The 20,216-nt window shown below is 39.6% G+C and overlaps 1 protein-coding gene across 1 annotated transcript in view; it reads left to right on the plus strand.

Annotated features, from left to right (window-relative positions):
* The window catches only part of kcnq1.1 (potassium voltage-gated channel, KQT-like subfamily, member 1.1), a 54,563-nt gene extending 40,388 nt beyond the window's left edge, over window positions 1-14,175 (plus strand). The window contains exons 12-17 of the mRNA XM_080494938.1: window positions 4,790-4,919; window positions 8,880-8,955; window positions 10,998-11,092; window positions 12,141-12,187; window positions 12,279-12,340; window positions 13,085-14,175. Coding sequence (XP_080351064.1) covers window positions 4,790-4,919; window positions 8,880-8,955; window positions 10,998-11,092; window positions 12,141-12,187; window positions 12,279-12,340; window positions 13,085-13,351 — 677 coding nt within the window. The 3' untranslated portion in view covers window positions 13,352-14,175. The remainder of the gene's footprint in view (window positions 1-4,789; window positions 4,920-8,879; window positions 8,956-10,997; window positions 11,093-12,140; window positions 12,188-12,278; window positions 12,341-13,084) is intronic.
* Window positions 14,176-20,216: the final 6,041 nt, after the last annotated feature.

Here is a 20,216-nt window from a genome sequence, read left to right on the forward strand (position 1 = left end):
ATTGTGTGATCTGGAGCTGGAAATGATCAGAAATGCTCCTGCTTCATCTGGGCTGGTCTCATTATTCACCTGCCTGGCAGGCTCGCTGTCTGCCGGGGGTTCAAAACACGGCTGCGACACTTCAGACTGAAGGTCCCGTATAACAGCTTCCACTTCATTTCAAGGCTCAGTTTAAAACTGTAGCTCTTGTTTTCAGAGATGAAACCCTTGTTTTGAGGACTTCTGGACAGGCCGTGTTTTCTGTTCCATCCAACTGGAAATAGGAAGATATTGTTGCTCCAACACTGAGGAACTTCAAAAGCAAATAAAGAACAACCTTTTTAATCACACATATCTGTTTTTTTAATTCAGTGTAATTGTTTTAATTGATTACTGCGAAGTTGCTTTATGACGTCGCTTAATTTTTAAAGGTACTTTATCAAAACGCTTTCATGCACTTCAAAGGATACATTATTCATAGCTGTATTTCTGCAATTATGCGCATTTTGGTAAAATGTATATGTATTTATATATCATTTATGTAAAGGTGTAGGTCAAACTCTAAAATGTGATCGTTTTACATGTCATGCTTTAAAAGTAATTAAAGCAGATCAAATGGATGGATGATGGATGGAGGGATGGATAATTCGAGCTTTATTGTCATTCAAACACGCCATAGGCGCACACAAGAACAGACTTTTTCAGCAAAAGGCTCAACTTGGGCTTTTAAAGTGTCGGGGAAAAAATAAATAAAAATAAGAATGAAAAAAGTTTGAACAATAAATGAATAAATAAATACAAATAGTGTATTTTTCGTGAATATGAGCATGGCATGTTGCATTCATATTAATTGATCCTTATGTTTGATTGGTAAAGTTCCTGTTACAACCCGAGCAATTAGACATTAGAAACATTGATGGAGGACCTGCAGTGGAAATGTTCAAATGTTCAAATGTTCAAATGTTCAAATGTTGTGTCACAAGCTGGCTTCACTAACCTGTTGGCACTTGGACAGTTGAGTAGATCTGGCAAATACAAAGCCTGCAAAGGAAAAAGAAAAAGACATCAAAAAGAATTACACAGTTCATATGACTGAACTACAGATGGTTCCCTTCTTCATTTTGGGCCGACGACAGCAGAGTGCCATTTGTAGCGGTAGACATTCCCTCCAGCCCGCCGCCGGCTTGATTCATTTTTACAACGAGGGATAAAATGTATTTTTCTGGCATGTGAGAGGCGATATATTACGCCTGTTGACGGGTCCGGGTTGTGGAAGCTTTTGTAATTCTACTCCTTGAAAAATGACATTTTATTATCTCCTTCATTATAGAAATTACGGAAACCATCTGTTTTTAATCTGGATGATCTCCACAACTAAAGTCTCGTTTCCACTGCACAGAATGTGACGGGGCGGTAAAGTGACGCGTTCCCAGACTACTGCAGAGAATACGGTTAGAATGTAGGTGGGGTTTTGGAACGACACCATCATGCAACCGTCGTCTCCGCCCTGCAGCCGCAACAAACGACACAACCAGTGTGCACCAAGAAGCGGAATATGCAAACAGCAACAGAGGAGTCCGCTGATAAAGTATTGGAATAATGCAGGCTTGTGATGTAAAGCACGAGCCAATCAGCAGATGGCAGTGTTGTTGCTCCGCCTTATTGGACCCGTTCTGTAGTGCGGAAGGAGATCGCATCCTAACACTGGCCACCGTTCTTTAGGTCCCAGCCACAACGTTTGCAGTTGGAACACACAAACCCAAACAGTGAAATATGTCATAACGGTGCAATATGAAATAATGGTGCAATATTTAATAATGGTGCAATTTGTCATAATGGTGCAATATGTCATAACGGTGCAATATGTAATAACGGTGCAATATGTCTCAACACACACACACACATGTCATAACGGTGCAATATGTAATAACGTTGCAATATGAAATAATGGTGCAATATTTAATAATGGTGCAATATGTCATAACGGTGCAATATGTAATAACGGTGCAATTTGTCTCAACACACACACGTCATAAAGGTGCAATATGTAATAATGGTGCAATATGTCACAACGGTGCAATATGTCATAACGGTGCAATATGTCTCAACACACACACACGTCATAAAGGTGCAATATGTAATAATGGCGCAATATGTCATAACGGTGCAATATGTAATAATGGCGCAATATGTCATAAAGGTGCAATATGTAATAATGGCGCAATATGTCATAACGGTGCAATATGTCATAACGGTGCAATATGTCATAACGGTGCAATATGTAATGACGGTGCAATATATGGAAATGTATTAAAGTATTGCATATTGTACTGTTATGACATGTTACAGTGTTACTACATATTGCAGTGTTACTACATATTGCAGTGTTACTACATATTGCAGTGTTACTACATATTACAGTGTTACTACATATTGCAGTGTTACTACATATTGCAGTGTTACTACATATTACAGTGTTACTACATATTGCAGTGTTACTACATATTGCAGTGTTACTACATATTGCAGTGTTACTACATATTGCAGTGTTACTACATATTACAGTGTTACTACATATTGCAGTGTTACTACATATTGCAGTGTTACTACATATTACAGTGTTACTACATATTGCAGTGTTACTACATATTGCAGTGTTACTACATATTGCAGTGTTACTACATATTGCAGTGTTACTACATATTACAGTGTTACTACATATTGCAGTGTTACTACATATTGCAGTGTTACTACATATTACAGTGTTACTACATATTGCAGTGTTACTACATATTGCAGTGTTACTACATATTACAGTGTTACTACATATTGCAGTGTTATTACATAATGCGGCGCCACACACGTTCGATCCTGTAACACTTTGTGCCGTGGAAATAAGGCTTAACGCCACAAAACAAAACGGTGTATCTGTATCTTTGGGGAAATGATTGTCAATAGTCAGTTTTAGCGTTTTAACGCACGTCTCATGTCATCTCAAACTTTCATCATTTTTCTATTAATGTTGTTTCTATGATCTGTGTGTGAAATGGGACATCTCCCCCAGCAGCACCGTGACTCTCCTCCAGTGGTCGCAGTCACAGTCTGATTACAAGCAGTCAGGAATTCTGTTACACCTCCTTTGTTGTTTTGCATGTTTTCAGTGAAAATACTTTTTTTTTTACATTTTTGCATCAGAACACTTTCTTGTTTACACATTTTGAAAATGATGTGCGTTTCCACGGAAATGGCAGAAACGCTGACAATGTTTTATAATCAAACCGCACACGCACACACACACACACACACACACACATTCATGCTCGCCGAAAGAAAAAATACGTTATAAACATTCACAATGGGAGTACACACACATTCATATGGACAGATGGTGAAGTTGGATTATTGTTACGGTAACTGTTGACTCGCAGTCGAATCTGGACTGAGAGTCGTGACGGTCTGGAGGAAAACTTTGTTCTTTACTGATCATCTACTGCATGTGGAGAACGGTTTCCCACGGCCGGAGCAGCATGGGGCGCAGTCGCAGCATTTCAGACAAGTAGCCTTCTCCAGTTTCCATGGAGACGGAGTCATAGCCCCACTCTGGGAGCCATTTTCAAAAAGTTGGGTTTTCAATGGATCTGAGCTTCAAACTCACGGCAATGAAAATGTACCTTGTTTTCCACGTGAACCAGCCTGAATTCTGTTCCTTTCACTACATTGCAAATTTTTTAGATGCTTCCTTTTGCGATGGTCACTGCAAGTTTTTCACCCATACCAGACCCATAAAAACACGTAATTGCACAAGAAAAATGCTGCCAGAAACAAAAAGCTGAAAGCTGAAAGCTGAAAATGCTAAATTAGAATTTTAAAATATGCAGAAGATGATGGATGCAGAGTTCAGAGCGTCTGAGAAACTTGTTATTAACTGGGGAAAATAAAGAAGGCTAATCATGGGCTAAAAAGCTTCACAGATGGTTCTGGAACAGCAGCTGGACCAGGATGATCAACGCTGCAGTTACGTCTGGACGGAGGAAATAAAAACGCAGAGGAGAAACAGCCTGATGTCCCAACTGGTGACGCCGCGGTGTCGTCCAGAAACACAACTGGCCGCTTAAAATCAGCAAAACTTGCTGGATGATTTGTGATTTCACTGTTTGTTCTGTTTGATTTCCAGAAATATATTTACTGATCTCGTTTACAGACTCACATAAAGTATATTTTTTTATAAATGTTTGCAGTAATATGTCTATACTAAATAATATTCTTCATTAATATTATTATTAATGGTCGTGGTCATTCTATAAAATACTCAAATTAAATAAAAAAATATATTCTTAAACGTGAGTAGGAATTACAATATATGTATACAGTGTTGTAATTTATATATATAAATAAATGTCATAAATAAATGAATAAACTAATAAGTTTTTTGTTTGAACATATATAATCTATCTATACGTCTACCAAAATCACTTTTAATTAACAGTTTTTTCTTGTGTAACTAAATTCTATTAATTATGAGTAACAATTACAACAAACATACATACATTTGAAGTGTAAACATTTATAATATATTGATTTATCCATCCATCAAAATCACTATGAAATTAAAAAAACATATATATTAATTCTGATTAGTTAGAAAACACCAATTGGTTAGACACATTTATTTTCATTTTCATTCTTACAAAGACAGAAGAGATGCTGTAAGTCCCATCAAACTAAAGCTTTGCGATGTAGCACCAGCCGTCAGTGTTGGCCTCCACACATGTTGATATCTTGATGTTTGTGTCTGTGTGTGACGGCGCAGTCAAACCGAGCCCCGGCCCGTTGGAGGTCCACTCCCCGACGCCCCTCCAGAGGAACTGCAGCTTCGCCGACGACCTGGAGCTGGAGTCGGAGCGAGACTATGAGCTGGCTCCCGCCACCTCAGTGTCACAGTGAGTCCCGCTGCGCCCGCGCTGCTTTTACATCCAAATCGTGTCTTTAATTAGGATGCAAGGAGAAAAAAAAAAGGTTTGCATGTAGTTTTTCCTGCTTGTAATTAACCTTTGTAATATGTCAAACCCCCCCGGGGGCTCATGTCTCTACTGTGTAATGATTCTCTATTAGGCAAATCACTTCCTGCTTGCTGAGGCACTGGCACAGCCAGAGACTGAGACTGATATGAGGCAATGAGTGTTGAGTCACTGCAGTGAAATGTAAGTGCACAGTAAGTGAAACAAATGGAGCGACACTTCTGACCCGTGGGACTGCCTTTCTAAACGGTGGGGGTAATGATGCACAGTGGGAATTGCATGCAGCAGCATTGTTGGCAAAGACCACTCTGTGCTCTGCTGACTCCAAAATATGTAACCAGCTGTTATGGCAGAGCACCCCCCCCCCCCCGCCACCCCCACCCCACTAAATTGAGCTATTAATGAGATTCCACCACTTGAGTTCTCCACAACGAGAGCATATAGAGTTAAATACCCTTGACAAACACGCCTCTTCTTACCAGCAATGTCTTTTATCACTAAGGTCAATTGCCATTTCAATTGGCTGTCTCTGCTCCTAAGAGTGGGGAAAAAAAAGTTAAGTGTTCCATTCTTGACGTGGAATAGTTGAAAGCAGTCGTATCTCTGCAGCTGAATTGATTCTAAGTATGTAGTTCTGTGTGTTTTGGCAAAAACTCTGCAAGTTTGGCGGCTCCAACAGAAATCTATTACTTCCATGAACACAGCATGGCGCAGGCGTGGGGTACGGAACTTTTTCCATGTTTCACACATTGGATTCTTTTGTTTAGTCAAATCTCATGAAGCATTAGCTTAAGATCCAGAAAAAAGTAGCTGCTTCAAGTTCCTGCATTTTTCTCCGAAGAGGGAACAAAAGAAGTATTTGTTTGATGCTGATGGAAGCCTCGATTCAGTGCAGGCGACGGCGGCGCCACTTCCATCTGGCCGCAACTGTTTCAGTAATTACTGTAAGAGTCAAAGTGTACCGCTCATTACTGTGATAATAGTGTGATGAAACACACAGTGCGGGCTCTCGCCGGCTGCTCTCTGACCCTGCAAAGAAAGAAAAGAGCAGCTGAGGGGAGTGAAACACTAATGGATGTGAAACAGCTTCATTGCTCCACAAATTGTGAAACCACCAACGGAGCCTCGGTGAAATAATTGTGTTTGTACATAAATAAGCACAGCACATGGACTTTTAACATTTAGGGCATTTATATTAAACACTCACAAATCCCTGAGACACTTATTAGATCAGTCTTCTTCCTAAAGGTTCTGAGCTTGAATTCATTACGTTTTGACGTTTTTATAAGAAAAAAAATACTACAAAAGATACTGCAACACGTCTGACGTAGTCGTGATGATGTGGTGAGAAGAAGCAGCATCTTCTGCAGGAATATTCCCCAAAAATAATCAAAGCAAAGAGAGAGAGAGAGAGAGAGAGAGAGAGAGATGAGTGGTCACTGCTTATATGCTGAATAAGTTCACATATCATGTCAAACAGTTTCTCCCACAAGATCAATGTCAAAGTTCCAATCTGATTGATTGCAATAAACATAAAAGTATTCTCTTTTTTTTTTTTTTTCTCAAGCTTCAGCTTCAGCAAAAGTCAAAATCTCTCATTCCAGTTGAAAGCAATGTGCCTGACTGCCTGGTTTCGTGTTCTATCACCACGGCGTTAATCCCTTTACGGTGGAAAACGGATTTCTACAACAGCTCACAGAGCACATTATTGGCGTTTCATAGCGCTAATTTGACAAAATGTTATGAAAGCTGCGTTTGAAAATCAGCCCATTGCTTTGCCTGTCAAGAGTCCATTATGAGGCCTTGTTCTGCAGTAGATCAGCAGGCTGAACTTGACAAAGAGCTTACAGCTCTCCCACCTCTTCTACTTATTCACTGCGTTTCGAGTGTAATGAAGCCGGGTAAGTAATAGCTATTTAATAACTCTCGCAACGTAATAATGGAGGTAATAATGGAGGCTTAATGTCTGACAGGCACTCTGCGCTTTGTGCTAATGATTTTCTAAGAAGTGCACGGACCCAAACAACATGTGCTCTGACAGTATCTCACCTACTGGCATGAATAACCCGGCTTCAGTCGAGAGGCTGAAGCCCCAAGCCAATGGGGACGAGGAGTAACTATGATGGGAACTGGACTCACATATATTATTGACTGGAAGAGATGCTTTAAAGGCAGATAGAACCGCCCCCCCGCTTTATCTTCATGAGAGGTGCTTCATGTGTCCAGTCCGTCACAGGACAAACAGACAGGACGGAGACGGGGATCTGGAGAAGCCTGGTCACACAGCGGACAGGAAAACTACACACTGCAAAAGCCGACAAACCTACGATCCAACCTGGGATGTTCTGTCGGGAATATTAACCACTTTATTGAAACTCGTCTTAAAACCCATTTTTATTCTTTGGCTTTTACCTCAGCGTCAGACTCTGCTCTGGTTTTAGTGCCTTCGCTTTTCTTTTATTGTTTTAACTTTTTATGTTTTGTTTGTTGTTTTACCATCTGATTGTTTTTATTGTTTTAAATGTTTTTATTTTGCCTCTTGTATTTTTATTTCAATGCACAGCACTTTGTCTCAGCTGCGGCTGCTTAAAGCGCTTTATAAATAAAGTTGAGTTGAGTTGAGTTGAGAATTAAAAGGAATCAAACACATTTTAGTTCATCGGCCACATACAGCCTGTTTTCGTCTTGAGAGGGAAGGATCAGTATATGTCATGAAAACCTTGACATTTTTCGCAAAAACGAAACAATTACTACTGTAAATAACCACAATCTCACCATGAAGCCAATTCAATGAAACATTCTGGTGAAAATACACCGAAATGTTCAAAGAATTTATTATACAGCTTTTGCAATATGCATGTTTTTACAAACTCAAAGCTTTGTGGCTAGTGCTGGTTTGTCATGGCAGCGTCACTGACATCTCAACTCCAGCCACGGCATTGGGTTATTCTTATGAAAGCTGATTTTTTTTTTTAAATCAATGTTTTCCTTGAAAGTTGTCGAGTTTTCTTGGTGGGTTTTGGCGGGGCTGATTGGAGCCTCACCCCCCCTGCACCATACCCATATAAGAACTGTGAAACACCTTGTGACACCTGTTTCTGGAGCCTGACTTACACATATTTTCTGTCTATACTGAACATTTCTCAGCAGAATCTGTACAGAACTGTTGCTCCAAACCTCATGCATGCGATTCATAAAGGCAGTTCACCTGCCGACGCTTTGCGATGAACTGCCTTCAGGCCTCAGCACCATTGCAAAGGCTAGTTTACTAAGCACAAATTCATCTTTGGTGCACTGCATCTTGGATTTATTGTTGATATATTGTGTGTGATAAGCTTATACTTTAACGATGTGGCATGTTTGATTGCTGGAGTCATAACAAATCAGAAACACTCTGGTTGTGAAATAGAAAGTGACAGTTTGAGCGGGGTCACATTGGGGCATTGTGACGTTATGGTCTGGGATCAGATTTTTAAAAAAAAACAAGTCATGAGGCAGTGTTCATGAGACCCCACTCCTCCACATCATCACTGCGCTGATAACAAGTTTCAGAATCAAGGTCAAGTGAAGTCTGTTTTTAAAGTACCTGTGCTGTCGCGATATTCCAGACAGAAAGCGCACAGCGTTGTTGCGTTTTCATAAAACGGTCGTGCTGTTTCGTTTTTACACATTTATTCAATAAAGAGTTGTGGGCAAGAATGACAAGATCTTGCAAAGCAAGAACTCCGTAGGTCATTTTTATTATTATTGTGGTTTTTTTTTTTTAAATGCTCAGTCAACACAGTTTATCTTTTCAACCAGCAGCTTGCAGCGTGATGATATTAGATGATGGGATATGAACTCTTTGACACTGGAGTGTACATGTGCTGCTCTCCTTCCCAGGCTGACCGAGGCGCACCGAAAAGCCATTCGGGTGATCCAGAAGATGCGCTATTTTGTCGCCAAGAGAAATTTTCAGGTAATCGTTTGACTCTGTTTCCCCACGTTCCTCTTGAGATGCATCGGTTAAATAACAAGCATTTGAAAACAAGCCACTTGAAATGGACCTGTCTGTATGCTTGAAAGTGGTTGTTGTTGTTGTTGTTGTTGCAGCCTTTCATTGGTAAAGTCTCAAGGAGCCAACTTGATAAATAAATACTGTGCAAGTTATAGCAAGTTCACACCTGTGATGAGGAAAACCAAGGGCAGAGGATGAACTTTTAGACGCTCGTCAGCTTCGATATCTTCAGTGGAGATGTGAGGTTTGAGCAGTCTCACTCTTTTTCCCTATAGACGTGTTGGGAGACTCACATGCAACATTTTTATGGCTACGATCAGCAAGAAACTCTTTCATTAAAGTCATCAAAGATTCAACCCCGTGGACATAAAATAGAACTTCAAGGTAGACATTAAGTACTAATCCCAGGGCGCTCTTTTTTTTTTGGCATCGCTTTAAATTTGTGTTAAATACGCCACTAAAGGTGGGTGGAAGCGAAAGATGATATGTTTGGGAATACACAAACTGCAGCTTAAATCCCTTCACTTTTAGATTCTGGGTCAATTTGGGGTGAATGCAGCTGCTTTGTCTTCAACTGCAGCAACAAATTCACCTCTGCTCTGATTCGTACTCCACTAGCCTCTTCTCCCTCAGCAGCTGTACGGAAGCTATTTAAACCCGGCTGTTATGTGGAAAAAAAAAAAAAAAAAAGATTTCTCAGAAACAAGATAAAAATGTATTATTAACGTCTGATTGTTGGTCTCCCGCTGGAATTGCTCCATTATCCTGCGGCACCAGTGCTTTCATAATGCAGGTTTTATAGTTTCTTGCAGAGGCTGTGGTGCAATGTGTGAGAGGATGAGGATGAGGATGAGACGTTCCTTTTTAAAAAGTCTATTTTGATTATAATGTACTTTCACTATTCACTTTTTTCTTTTGAGAAAAGGAAGAAAAAATCCTCCCCCCTTGACTGCTGCTATTTACCAGAACTGTGGTTCATCGTGTATTTACTATATTTATTTATGGGCAACATTCAAAGCAACAGCTATTTCAAGGGAAAACTGAAAAGTTTTATTGCATTTTGGGTTTCCGTTTCCATGACAATGGTGCTTGGAATCACTGAAAATACACATTATTGGGGGGGAAATGGCTCCCAAGCATTAATAGTGTTACTAATGCTACTGTACTTGTATTGTAAATTTGGTTCAAAGCATCTTTTCTTTGAGATTCATGTATTTTGCACATTGTCCCTTAGAAATATACAAATAAAATCAACCTTTTGAAAATGCTTCAACATGGAAACGGGGGAAAGTATGACTTTCTGAAACTTTGCTGTGTAAACACAAAACTTTTCTGAAATGTAAACACAAAAACAATGTATGTTTACGTGATACTTTGTCGTGCAAACGGTGCCTGAGTATGTCTGATTAAGGTTGTCCCCGAAAATGTTCCTGATTGTACTTAAATTCCTTTTTTGATCATTGTTCTGTTTCAGTTGTTTTATCCACTTGAACCTTCTGAGTGAGATGATTTAGCCTTTTAGCAGTCGGAGCTATTCCACCAGTTTAGTTCAGCAGTTGTACATTATGTTGTCTGTTTTAACAGTTTTACATGTTTTAACACTTTTAACTGGTTTAGCCATGTTAGTAATGTTACAAATTGTAAGTATTTTATTTCATCTGAAATGTTGTTTGGATTTCGTCGTGGTTTGAGCTTTCTGCATGTTAAGGTCTATTTAAGTGTCACATTGTCACCAAACTGCAGGGGAAAAAAGCCCTTTGAATCATTGCCTGCTGTACAACACAATTAAAAGTAAAATAAATGTGTTTATTAACTTTTGATTTAGTGAAAGCTAATGGGTAATCAGTGTTGTTTCGAAGCAGTGAGCTGAAATGGAACAGATTCTTTATTAATTCAGTAAATATTTTGTCTCATAAATAATGAGCACAACAGCTTTAGTTTGTTTTTGTTTTTTTTTAAATAAGAATTGATTTAATAACAGCTTTTTATCTTCTTTACTGCAGCAAGCCCGTAAGCCCTATGATGTGCGAGATGTGATTGAACAATATTCCCAGGGTCACCTCAACCTCATGGTGCGAATCAAGGAGCTTCAGAGGAGGTGAGGATCCGACTCCGGGGCTCTGGGGCTGATGTGCACAATAACACACTAAATCCATGTTTACCCTCATGAATTAGAAATACCAGGCGGGTGTTCCATGTTGTGTAAAACACTGGGAGGAGTTTATAGATTCATGTACAATGTCAAACATAACATCTAGATATGTCTCCATTGTTTATGGTTACTATTTTTATGGAATTTGAAAAATCAATCAGGGCAACCTTAAGCAGAAAAGTGTTGCATGGCAACATTTTGAGAATTATCTCCATTTACACGCAAACGGCAGAAACAGTGAAAACGATGTTGTTGAGTGTTTGGGGGAATTTTTTGGGAATGAAACTACACACACAGTGAACAATGCACTATAAACATTAACAATGTTCCGGGTGACTCGACTATAAAACTACCAGGAGAACATGGACTGGGAGTCACGACACTCTGGAACCCGCCGTTGTTGTTGTCGTCCATCTACTGAGCATGTGCAGAAGAACTGTTTCCACCGGCCGTGGTGCCTTGCTCAGTGGCAGCATTTCAGAGAAGGTGCATTTTCCCATCGTTTCCATAGAGATGGAGTCAAAAAGTTGGGTTGTCTCCCGTTTCCATGGAAACGTAATTGGAGCTTTTTCAAGAGGTTCAACCTTGGAAGCCATTTACAAAAACAGTCACAAAAAATTTAACGAAAGTTTTGTAGTTTTGAAATGTTGTACAAACGGGGCCTGAAACTTCGAAATTGTTGTAGATCAGCGTTTGAGGTTTTTTTTCTGCCAATTTCAGATGCATTGTTTTAGAACAGGATGCTATATTAGAACGATATATTATACAACTTCCTCCAGAAGCACGTCAAGCTCCGTGGTATAACCCAGACAAACAAACACATAGTGGCTGTTCCAGATGATCGTTACACTCAAACATCCTCACCGCTTCCTCCTGTTTGCATAAAAGTGCAAACCATTTACCTGAGCGTGTAAATTAGCAGGAGGATGTTATTAAATCAGGTTTTGTGTGTGTGAGGATTCTTCTGACCAGAGGTCCTCAATGTTTCTCTCAGATTGGACCAGTCATTAGGGAAGACAACCATGTTCCAGACCAGTTCAGGTAATGAACTGCTGCCTTGCTTTGTCAGAACACGACACAACAACATCAGTATTTAACAAACTGCAGACTTAATTATCCTCATTGTCTTTAGAGCGGGTCAAAGACAGAGGCAACAACTCTATTGGATCCCGACTCCACAGGATGGAGGACAAGGTGGGATTTGTACAACTTGAGTCACTCTGCTTTGCTTTGGAGCGATTCAAATCATTTCTTTTGTTTACGACAGAGTTTCTGCATGTTCACATCTGCCCTTGTTGTCATTGTGCTCATATTTATGAAAGTGCAGCTCATAAGCCTCACCTCAGGAGGAAATTCACACAAACAGAATAAATTGCTTTCGGGGAATAGTATTTTGAGGGGTAATGCAACAAATGCGTAACTGTCTTTGTTCACTGTGACCTAATATAAAACGCTGGTATGTACACATGCGTCCCTGCTATTGTCGATGTAAAACATTTAGAGCTTGTGCCAGTTCTGCAGTACAGAGAGAAATATTTTGCCTTCATTTCTTCGAAAGATGAATCAAAAGAAAGAACAGCAGAAGTGTTGAATCACAACCACCCGCAGTGGTTTTTTTCCCCACAAAGGATTCACATGCACGTGTACGATCATCAAAAACAAACTTAACGTTCGTGACGGAGCAACATAGCTTATTGCCTGTGATCATCAGTGGGAAGCATGAAATGAATCTTTGCTTTTAACTGCAAAAGGACTTTGCACGACGCTTTGATGCAGGTGTAAGACAAACTTTTGCTAAACAACAGCTAATTCAACTGAGCGTTGCCATAATTGAACAGGAGCCTTCTCTTTTTTTTTTCTCACAAGTAAGCTTAATTGATTTCTTATGAACGACTGATCCGGTTCTTCTCATTGGAGCATGTGCTGTAACCCTCGCAGATAGCGCACATGGAGCAGACTCTGAACCGCATTGCCGAGTCGCTGGCTTTCCTCCTGGACCCCAGGGAGGCTGCCGAGGCCGAAGGTGGAGGCAGACCGAGACGGCAGCTTGGCCGGACCGCCGCCGTCCTCCTCAGCCAGGACAGTCTGCCAAGCTACGACCAGCTGTCTTCATCGCCCTCGTCTTCCTCCTCCAACACGGCCGCTGCCACGCTGGGCCTCAACAACCCAGTCAGCGCCCCCGAACGTCAGGAAGACAACTGCTAAGGCATCCATCCATCTATATATCTATCTCTCTCAGCTCCACTCTAACCTTCTGAGTTACACTTTGGTCAACGGGACTCGTCGTCCAGCAGTTTGGTGATGGCGCCAACTGTTCCGTTTTATGTTAATTAGAGGTTTTGTTTGTTTCCATTTTGCCACTCTTTTGTTTATTAAATGGCCTTCATTATGCCACTGTTAAAAGTGCCATACTGAAAGCCTATGAATTGGTGCCGGAGGCTTATAGACACAAATTTCATCAACTCCAGAAAAACACACACCAACTTTTCAACATACATTTTAGGATATATATGTATTGTTTTTGTTTGTTTTGATTATAACATTACAAACAATGTAGCATTTCAGCACACCATTCAGTGTGCCCTCTTTTGTTTTTTTTACAAATCCCTGCTCACCGAATGGTGTTGATGCAACGCTACTCCGTCAACAAGGTAACTATGATTGGAATCCTCAGTTAATAAAGTAGAAATTGCAGTTATTTAATGTCTGATGAACAACTTTTACTCTCTGTCCTCACATGGGCCAGAATGGACCCTCTGGGCCCCCAGGCCTTATGTTTCACACAAGGTGCCTTGAAGGATTAGCATTAGCACAGTATTCATGATTCATCATTGAACACAAAGTTTCTGTAGCTTCACTCATTGTGGTATTTATCTGGTAAATGATAAATAGACATGATGTATTTGCACATAACCAAAAGAGGCCTTAAGCTTTATGTACAGAAAAAAACCTAAATAATAAATAAATTAGTGCTAATGTAAATATATTAGAATATATTTCAGTCGGGTTTTTTACCCTACAGACGGAGGGAGGCCTTTAGAAACTATTATGTTGTAGAAATAGACTAGTTTGTATTTGTGGTATTCCTCACATGTCCACCCAGTGATTTTATTGCACGTGGCCAACTGAAGCCTCAATCTAATGGTAGAGGGGGGGAAAGCACTTCAACTGAACAGCTATGTAGTTTAATGGACCGCAGTAAGTGGATGTATTTAAATAACCACTGTGAACAGCATAGCGGCTTATATGCAGTATATGGAAGACAACCTATTAGACTCTGATTGTTATTTAAGCATCACGTTTGTGTGTCACTTGAATAATAGACATCATGAATGTCTCCAGATTATTCAGGAATATTTTACTGGCATTATTTTTAAAAACCTTGGGAGTGTGATGTCTCTTTGTCGTTTGTATTTGCGTAGGTTCGTTGGCAGACGGGCATTCTGTCCGCACGAACGCAGCATTTTTAGAGAGTGACTCATTTTTGGGGTTTTATAACCGTCTTCCTGCTCGGCATCTCTTGTCTTTACTGGCGAAGACGCGGAATACCGAAACGCTCACGCCATAGTCGTGCATTAACCAACAATACAGGGATTTTTTTTCTGGTTTGTCTTTTCTAAATGTATTCATTTTCAGTGTGCAACAGAAATACAATATAGTTTGATATGCAGAACAATGACAAACAACAAAGGAAATGAGCACATTCTAGTAGGAAAAACGTTTCAATTGTTTATTCCTGCCCAATGTTCATGTTATGTCATCGCTACAGAAGCCACAGCTTTTCTTTCTAATTTATGATTTCTTGGGTTTTTTTTTTAATCCAGTGTGGCCAAAAGTAGAATTTCTATTTTGCCTTCAATTTACGCAAACAGCTTTTTCTCACTTGGACAGCAATAATTCCCATTGTGTCTGTATTTAACTTTGAAGGATGTTTCAATTCTTTTGTGTTTTTGGTATTTTTTTGGTGTGTTTCTCTGCAGGCCTTCGTTTAAATACAACAGTGTTTAGTGGTTTTGTGTGAATAGACATTTCTCGATGGAGTTTCATCTGTATGGGAAACTTTTTGTAAAGAAAAGCGTATTCATGCAGACGGAGTCTTATGACATCCTGATATATTTTTAAGTAATTGAATGTATTACTAAAGGCATTACCAGTATCTGCTTTGCTGTGATTCAGTTTTCACGAAACAAATGTAATTGCATCCCGTAATATGTGCATTTCTAATGATCGATTCTAGTGATATGCCGTCCTCAATCTTCAACAATAAAATGTTACTGTTGAGTTCGATGTCTCGTATTGTTTTTAACTTGTGCAATGGCTAGTTTGCAGCAAACTCAAAGCAAGTGAATTCAGTGGTTTTTGTCACATGGAGGACAATAGCGCCTCCCTCCCACTGACAGCAGAGCTCCTCTCCACCCTGGGAGGTGGGCGTGGCTGCGTCACAGCCTCACTGGCCAGAAGCACAGCTGACACCGCGCTCTTTACACGGGCGACCTTTGGGTGGCAGATGGTGACCTTTCCCCCCGCTGGTCGCCCATGGGGTGTCCGGGCATACCTTCACACGAGTGGCCCCATGGAGAAAAGCCCCCAAGTGACCATCTGCCTCCGGAGTCCGCAACAATGGCCCACACACTCCTAAAGTGTGCTGAGGGTCGTTGGCCTTTGTGGGAGGGGGTGGGAGGGGGGGGGGGGGGGGTAGTATTGGGAGGGTTTAACCATAATTACTGCAATATAAAGTGTTGCTCTGTGTTACAGCCAAACATTGTAGAAGAAGAGTTCACACAAAAAATTAATAAATAAACAGAAGATTCACATTTGAACATCTGCTTTGGTGAAGAGACTTTGTTTATGTAACATATTGTGATTTCTATTTTTTTTTTTAAAACGAAGTCGCTCCAAAATTAAAAATGAATAAAAGACTGCTGTTCAGTAAGACGTTAACTTGGTGGTGGACGATCACGCCGCAAAAAAGAGAGACGGACGCTTCCAGTTTTAGAGCCACTAAATAACCTCAAATGTTTTTAGACTGTCAAGAATCTGAGTTCATTTTAATTCAGGGGCCACATGCAGCCTAAATTCACCTCCAGTGGGCCGGACTGGTAAAACGGTGCCGTTAAAAACTAACATTTATTCATATTCAGACACCTTTATTTATCCAGCAAGGGGCAGTTCATTTGTAGTTTCCTGGTGTTTACATTTATGCATGCATTCTGTCATCAGTCAGTCATCAATCTGTCAGGAATTAGCATGTGACATGGGAAATGTCAGAACACAGTCAATCAATTAAACCAGATAAGATGAGCAGTAAATTGGTAAGAGCAGTAATAAAAAAACAAAACAAACATGAATAAGACAAGGATAAATGTTTCAAGATAGACACTTTAAGGCAATTTAAAATATGTAGTCTGTTTTCCTTTGCTGTGGTTCACAGTGTGCGTGAGGAAAATATCACAATTTTCACAAAACTAAGCAATTACTACCAAAGATTTCTTCACCTCACCTATAGTTACATATAGCTTTCATGGCAACGTCATCATTATCACAGCTCTCATCGTAGCATTGTGTTGTCTCTTAATTTTTTTTTTTTAAATCTCCATTTTGTTTGACATTTTCATGATTGGCTTGTTGGTTGTCGACTGGATCAGAGCAGCTTGTTTTGGCCCACGGGCCTTGTGTTTGACACTCCTGCTATATAGTGACCATTCTAGATTTAAAATAATAGTTGCATTATCATCTCTTCAGGCAAAAGAGATCAAGTTCAGCCTTTAGACCAAAATATGCAGCTTTTTATCAAGAATTATTGACAGCACTGGAGTGACTCAACACACCATCTTGTGGTACAAATTAGTATTGCAAGATTAAAAAGGCTTCAGGAGTGCACCAGCAGCACTTCACAAAGCTGCTCTTTGAGGTGACAGTGTGACTGTTGTTTCATCTCATTTGACTTATTATTGAAGGTTTCTTTTATTCACATTAAAATATGACATATTGCCCGCTTAAGGTCTGCCTCTTCAGCACACTTCTCCTTCGGCCCCTTTAAAGTTTCACAGTTGGGTGTTCTTTGTGATCATTTGTGTTGACATGAAGGTGCGTTTGTACGGCAGCATCCCTCCAATAATAAATGAAGTACTCACCGCAGCGTTGTGATAGTGACAGCTTCATTTACTGATAAAGCACCGAGCAGCTTGTAGCACATGGCGGACGGGATTCAATTGGGAGAGAAAATTGAGAATCCATGAGACCTCGTAGATGCATTTTGATTATTGATTGTGTGGCTCGTAATTCAAAAATCAATCCACCCTAACAGCGCAGGATAATCTGCTGCAAATTCAGAAATGGCACATTTCACATTGGTTGTCCTTGAGCCACCTGAAAACATGAAGACTTGCTCTTTTTCTTTCTTTCTTTCTTTCTTTCTTTCTTTTTTCTTTCTTTCTTGCTTGCTTGTGTGTGTGTGTTCATGACCATGATCCCACAGCCACACACAAGGCAACGTAAAGACAAACATGGGCCGGAGGAGCCACAGGTCAGGGATAAAAGCTGCTTTGACTGTGAAAAGAGACGAGGTGAAAAGAGAAAAGACCCTGGAGGAGTGAAAAAGCTCAGAGGCTGATTTGCAGGTGAAAGAGTGGCACACTCTGCTTTTGTGGCCATTGTCCTGCGCTCCGGCCAGATGGCCTCTTGAAATTCCTCTGAACCCCGTGGTCATGATTGCACTTGATGTGCAGATCCGGGTCTGGCGAGTGGGCGGCCGGGGCGATTACAGCTCCTATTAATGGCTGTCATCCTCAGCCTGGCAGCACACTGCTTACAATTATGAGTGTGATTAAGATATATGTCATAATACAACCCGGAGAAAGTCATCACTGTGAGACAATTTTCTTCCCTGGAATTGCTAAACCTGAAAGTTGAACTGATTTTTCTAGGACTTCAGAGAGACGCTAATTATAAACAGAGCCGTCTGTGACTCCACAATAGTCCTGAATAGATCTGGGCTGTTTTGTTTGCTTCCTGATAAAAGCACACTTTGACAAAAATGTAGCTTTAAAAAAAAAAAAAAGGCTAATTATTGCATGAAGAAAATCTGACAAAGAAAAATACAAGCAAGTAAACAACTTATTGTATTTGTAATTAAATCCATGCAGAGGTTGTAGTTATCACAGTATTTCTACTTTGTAAGGGCTGCAAAGTAGATTCTCAGGAGTTTTTATAACTTACTTGACTTGAGTATTTACGTTTCTAATAAATCTGAACTTTTTCCTCCCAATATCTGAAGACAATTATCGAACTTCTTCTCACGTGCTTCAAACTGACTCATTTCTTCTTTTAATACCTGTGAGGACGATTCAGGGTTAGAGAGACTTTAGCATTTATTTACACCATTTTCAGGGCAACTTTTCTTAAAATTTTAAACTGTGCAATTATTATTTGTGTCATTGCAGTAAAGCTACTTTATCCATTCTAATGAGTATTCTAACACATTAAAATGACCCTCACACAACCAAAAAGGACAAAGAAGCATTAAAAAGGCATTATGTATCAATAAAATACATTATATATTTTTTCTACTGAGATAAAAGAAAAGAGGGTGAATATGCTCGTATATCTTATAACATCTTCTTTGGGAATATTGATTTATTTGAAGTTTTCATCAACAGAAAGCTAATCATAAGACCGGAAGTCAAAGTTGTGTCACTTTATTCAGGAAGATGCATAGTTTGTCAATAACAAGGACAAAATAGTGCAATATCAATAAAAACATCAGGAACATGGTCTAAAACATTTTAAAAATACAGATAAACACACGTGTCTTTTACAGGCCAACATTTACAGCATATCAGGGATGAAAAAATGTATTTAAATAAAAATATTGATAAATAACATAAATACCAAACTCCAAAACTGTATCTTGCACTAAATAAAATAAAATAAAATAAAATAAAATAAAATAAAATAAAATAAAATAAAATAAAATAAAATAAAATAAAATAAAATAAAATAAAATAAAATAAAATAAAATAAAATAAAATAAAATAAAATAAATTCTTTGGTTCTTTCCTGTCCAGCAAAAGTTTTTAAATGTGTATAAAAAAGTATATTTGTCAGACGTGCGGTCATCTTATCATCTTGCAAAGAGCCGGCTCAGTCAATGTGGTGTGCAGAGGATTTAAGATGATCTTTGTTTCTGTTGTTCTTCTTCTCTTCACAAAAAAATCTGCCAAGAGAGAAACAGAAAAGGAGATTGTTAGACAAAGATTTTAACTTGTTACGGGCCACAAAGTACATAACTGTGGAAGGATATGTCTGTACCTCAGAACACAGAAATGATGCATCGTTACATGCCAATCAGATCTTTGGAAAACTGGCACAAAATATAAATCATACATTCTTCGTCATTTCCAGTTTCCTATAAATGAGTTATAAATTAGCTTCGTCCCTTTAGAAAAACATCCCTTTGCAGAAACTCACTGCTGCCCTATGCAATGTATTGCTTACACAAACAGTACATTAAACACAACTTACTACACTCATTTAGTAGCATGGAGGACACACTACATATGTTCCACCACAAATGTTTGCACATGTTTATAATCTTTTCTTATATGACATGTAAAACAGCTTGAGTACAGATTACTTTTCTTTTCTTTCCTTTTTTTTATTACTTTATCTCTGTTTCGTCCTCACTTTAGAACAAAGAAAGATCTAGTTTGAATAACAATGGAGTCTACACGGGGATTTGTATTCAAATGCTGTAAATGAAGGGAACAAATACTCAAGTAAAAAGATATGAGAAAGACCTACTTCAGTATTTGTTAATTGATCAATAAATAGTCCATGAAGCAAACCAGTCCAGTGTGGGAGAACTTTGTTTACCTGTGATTTTGGCGTTGCTCCGGGGCTTTTCTGTCGGCTTGGAGAGAGCCCGTTTCCGCCTGCCGGGCGTCACTTCAGCGGGGTGTTTGTTGGAGACGATGGAGCGGTTCTCCTGGTCGCTCCCTGCGCCCTGCGCGCTCTCACTCGGTGCGTAAAACGCGCTCTCAGTCGGTGCGTAAAACGCGCTCTCAGTCGG

This window comes from Blennius ocellaris, assembly GCF_963422515.1.
Source record: "Blennius ocellaris genome assembly, chromosome: 1".
Taxonomy (NCBI): Eukaryota; Metazoa; Chordata; class Actinopteri; order Blenniiformes; family Blenniidae; genus Blennius; species Blennius ocellaris.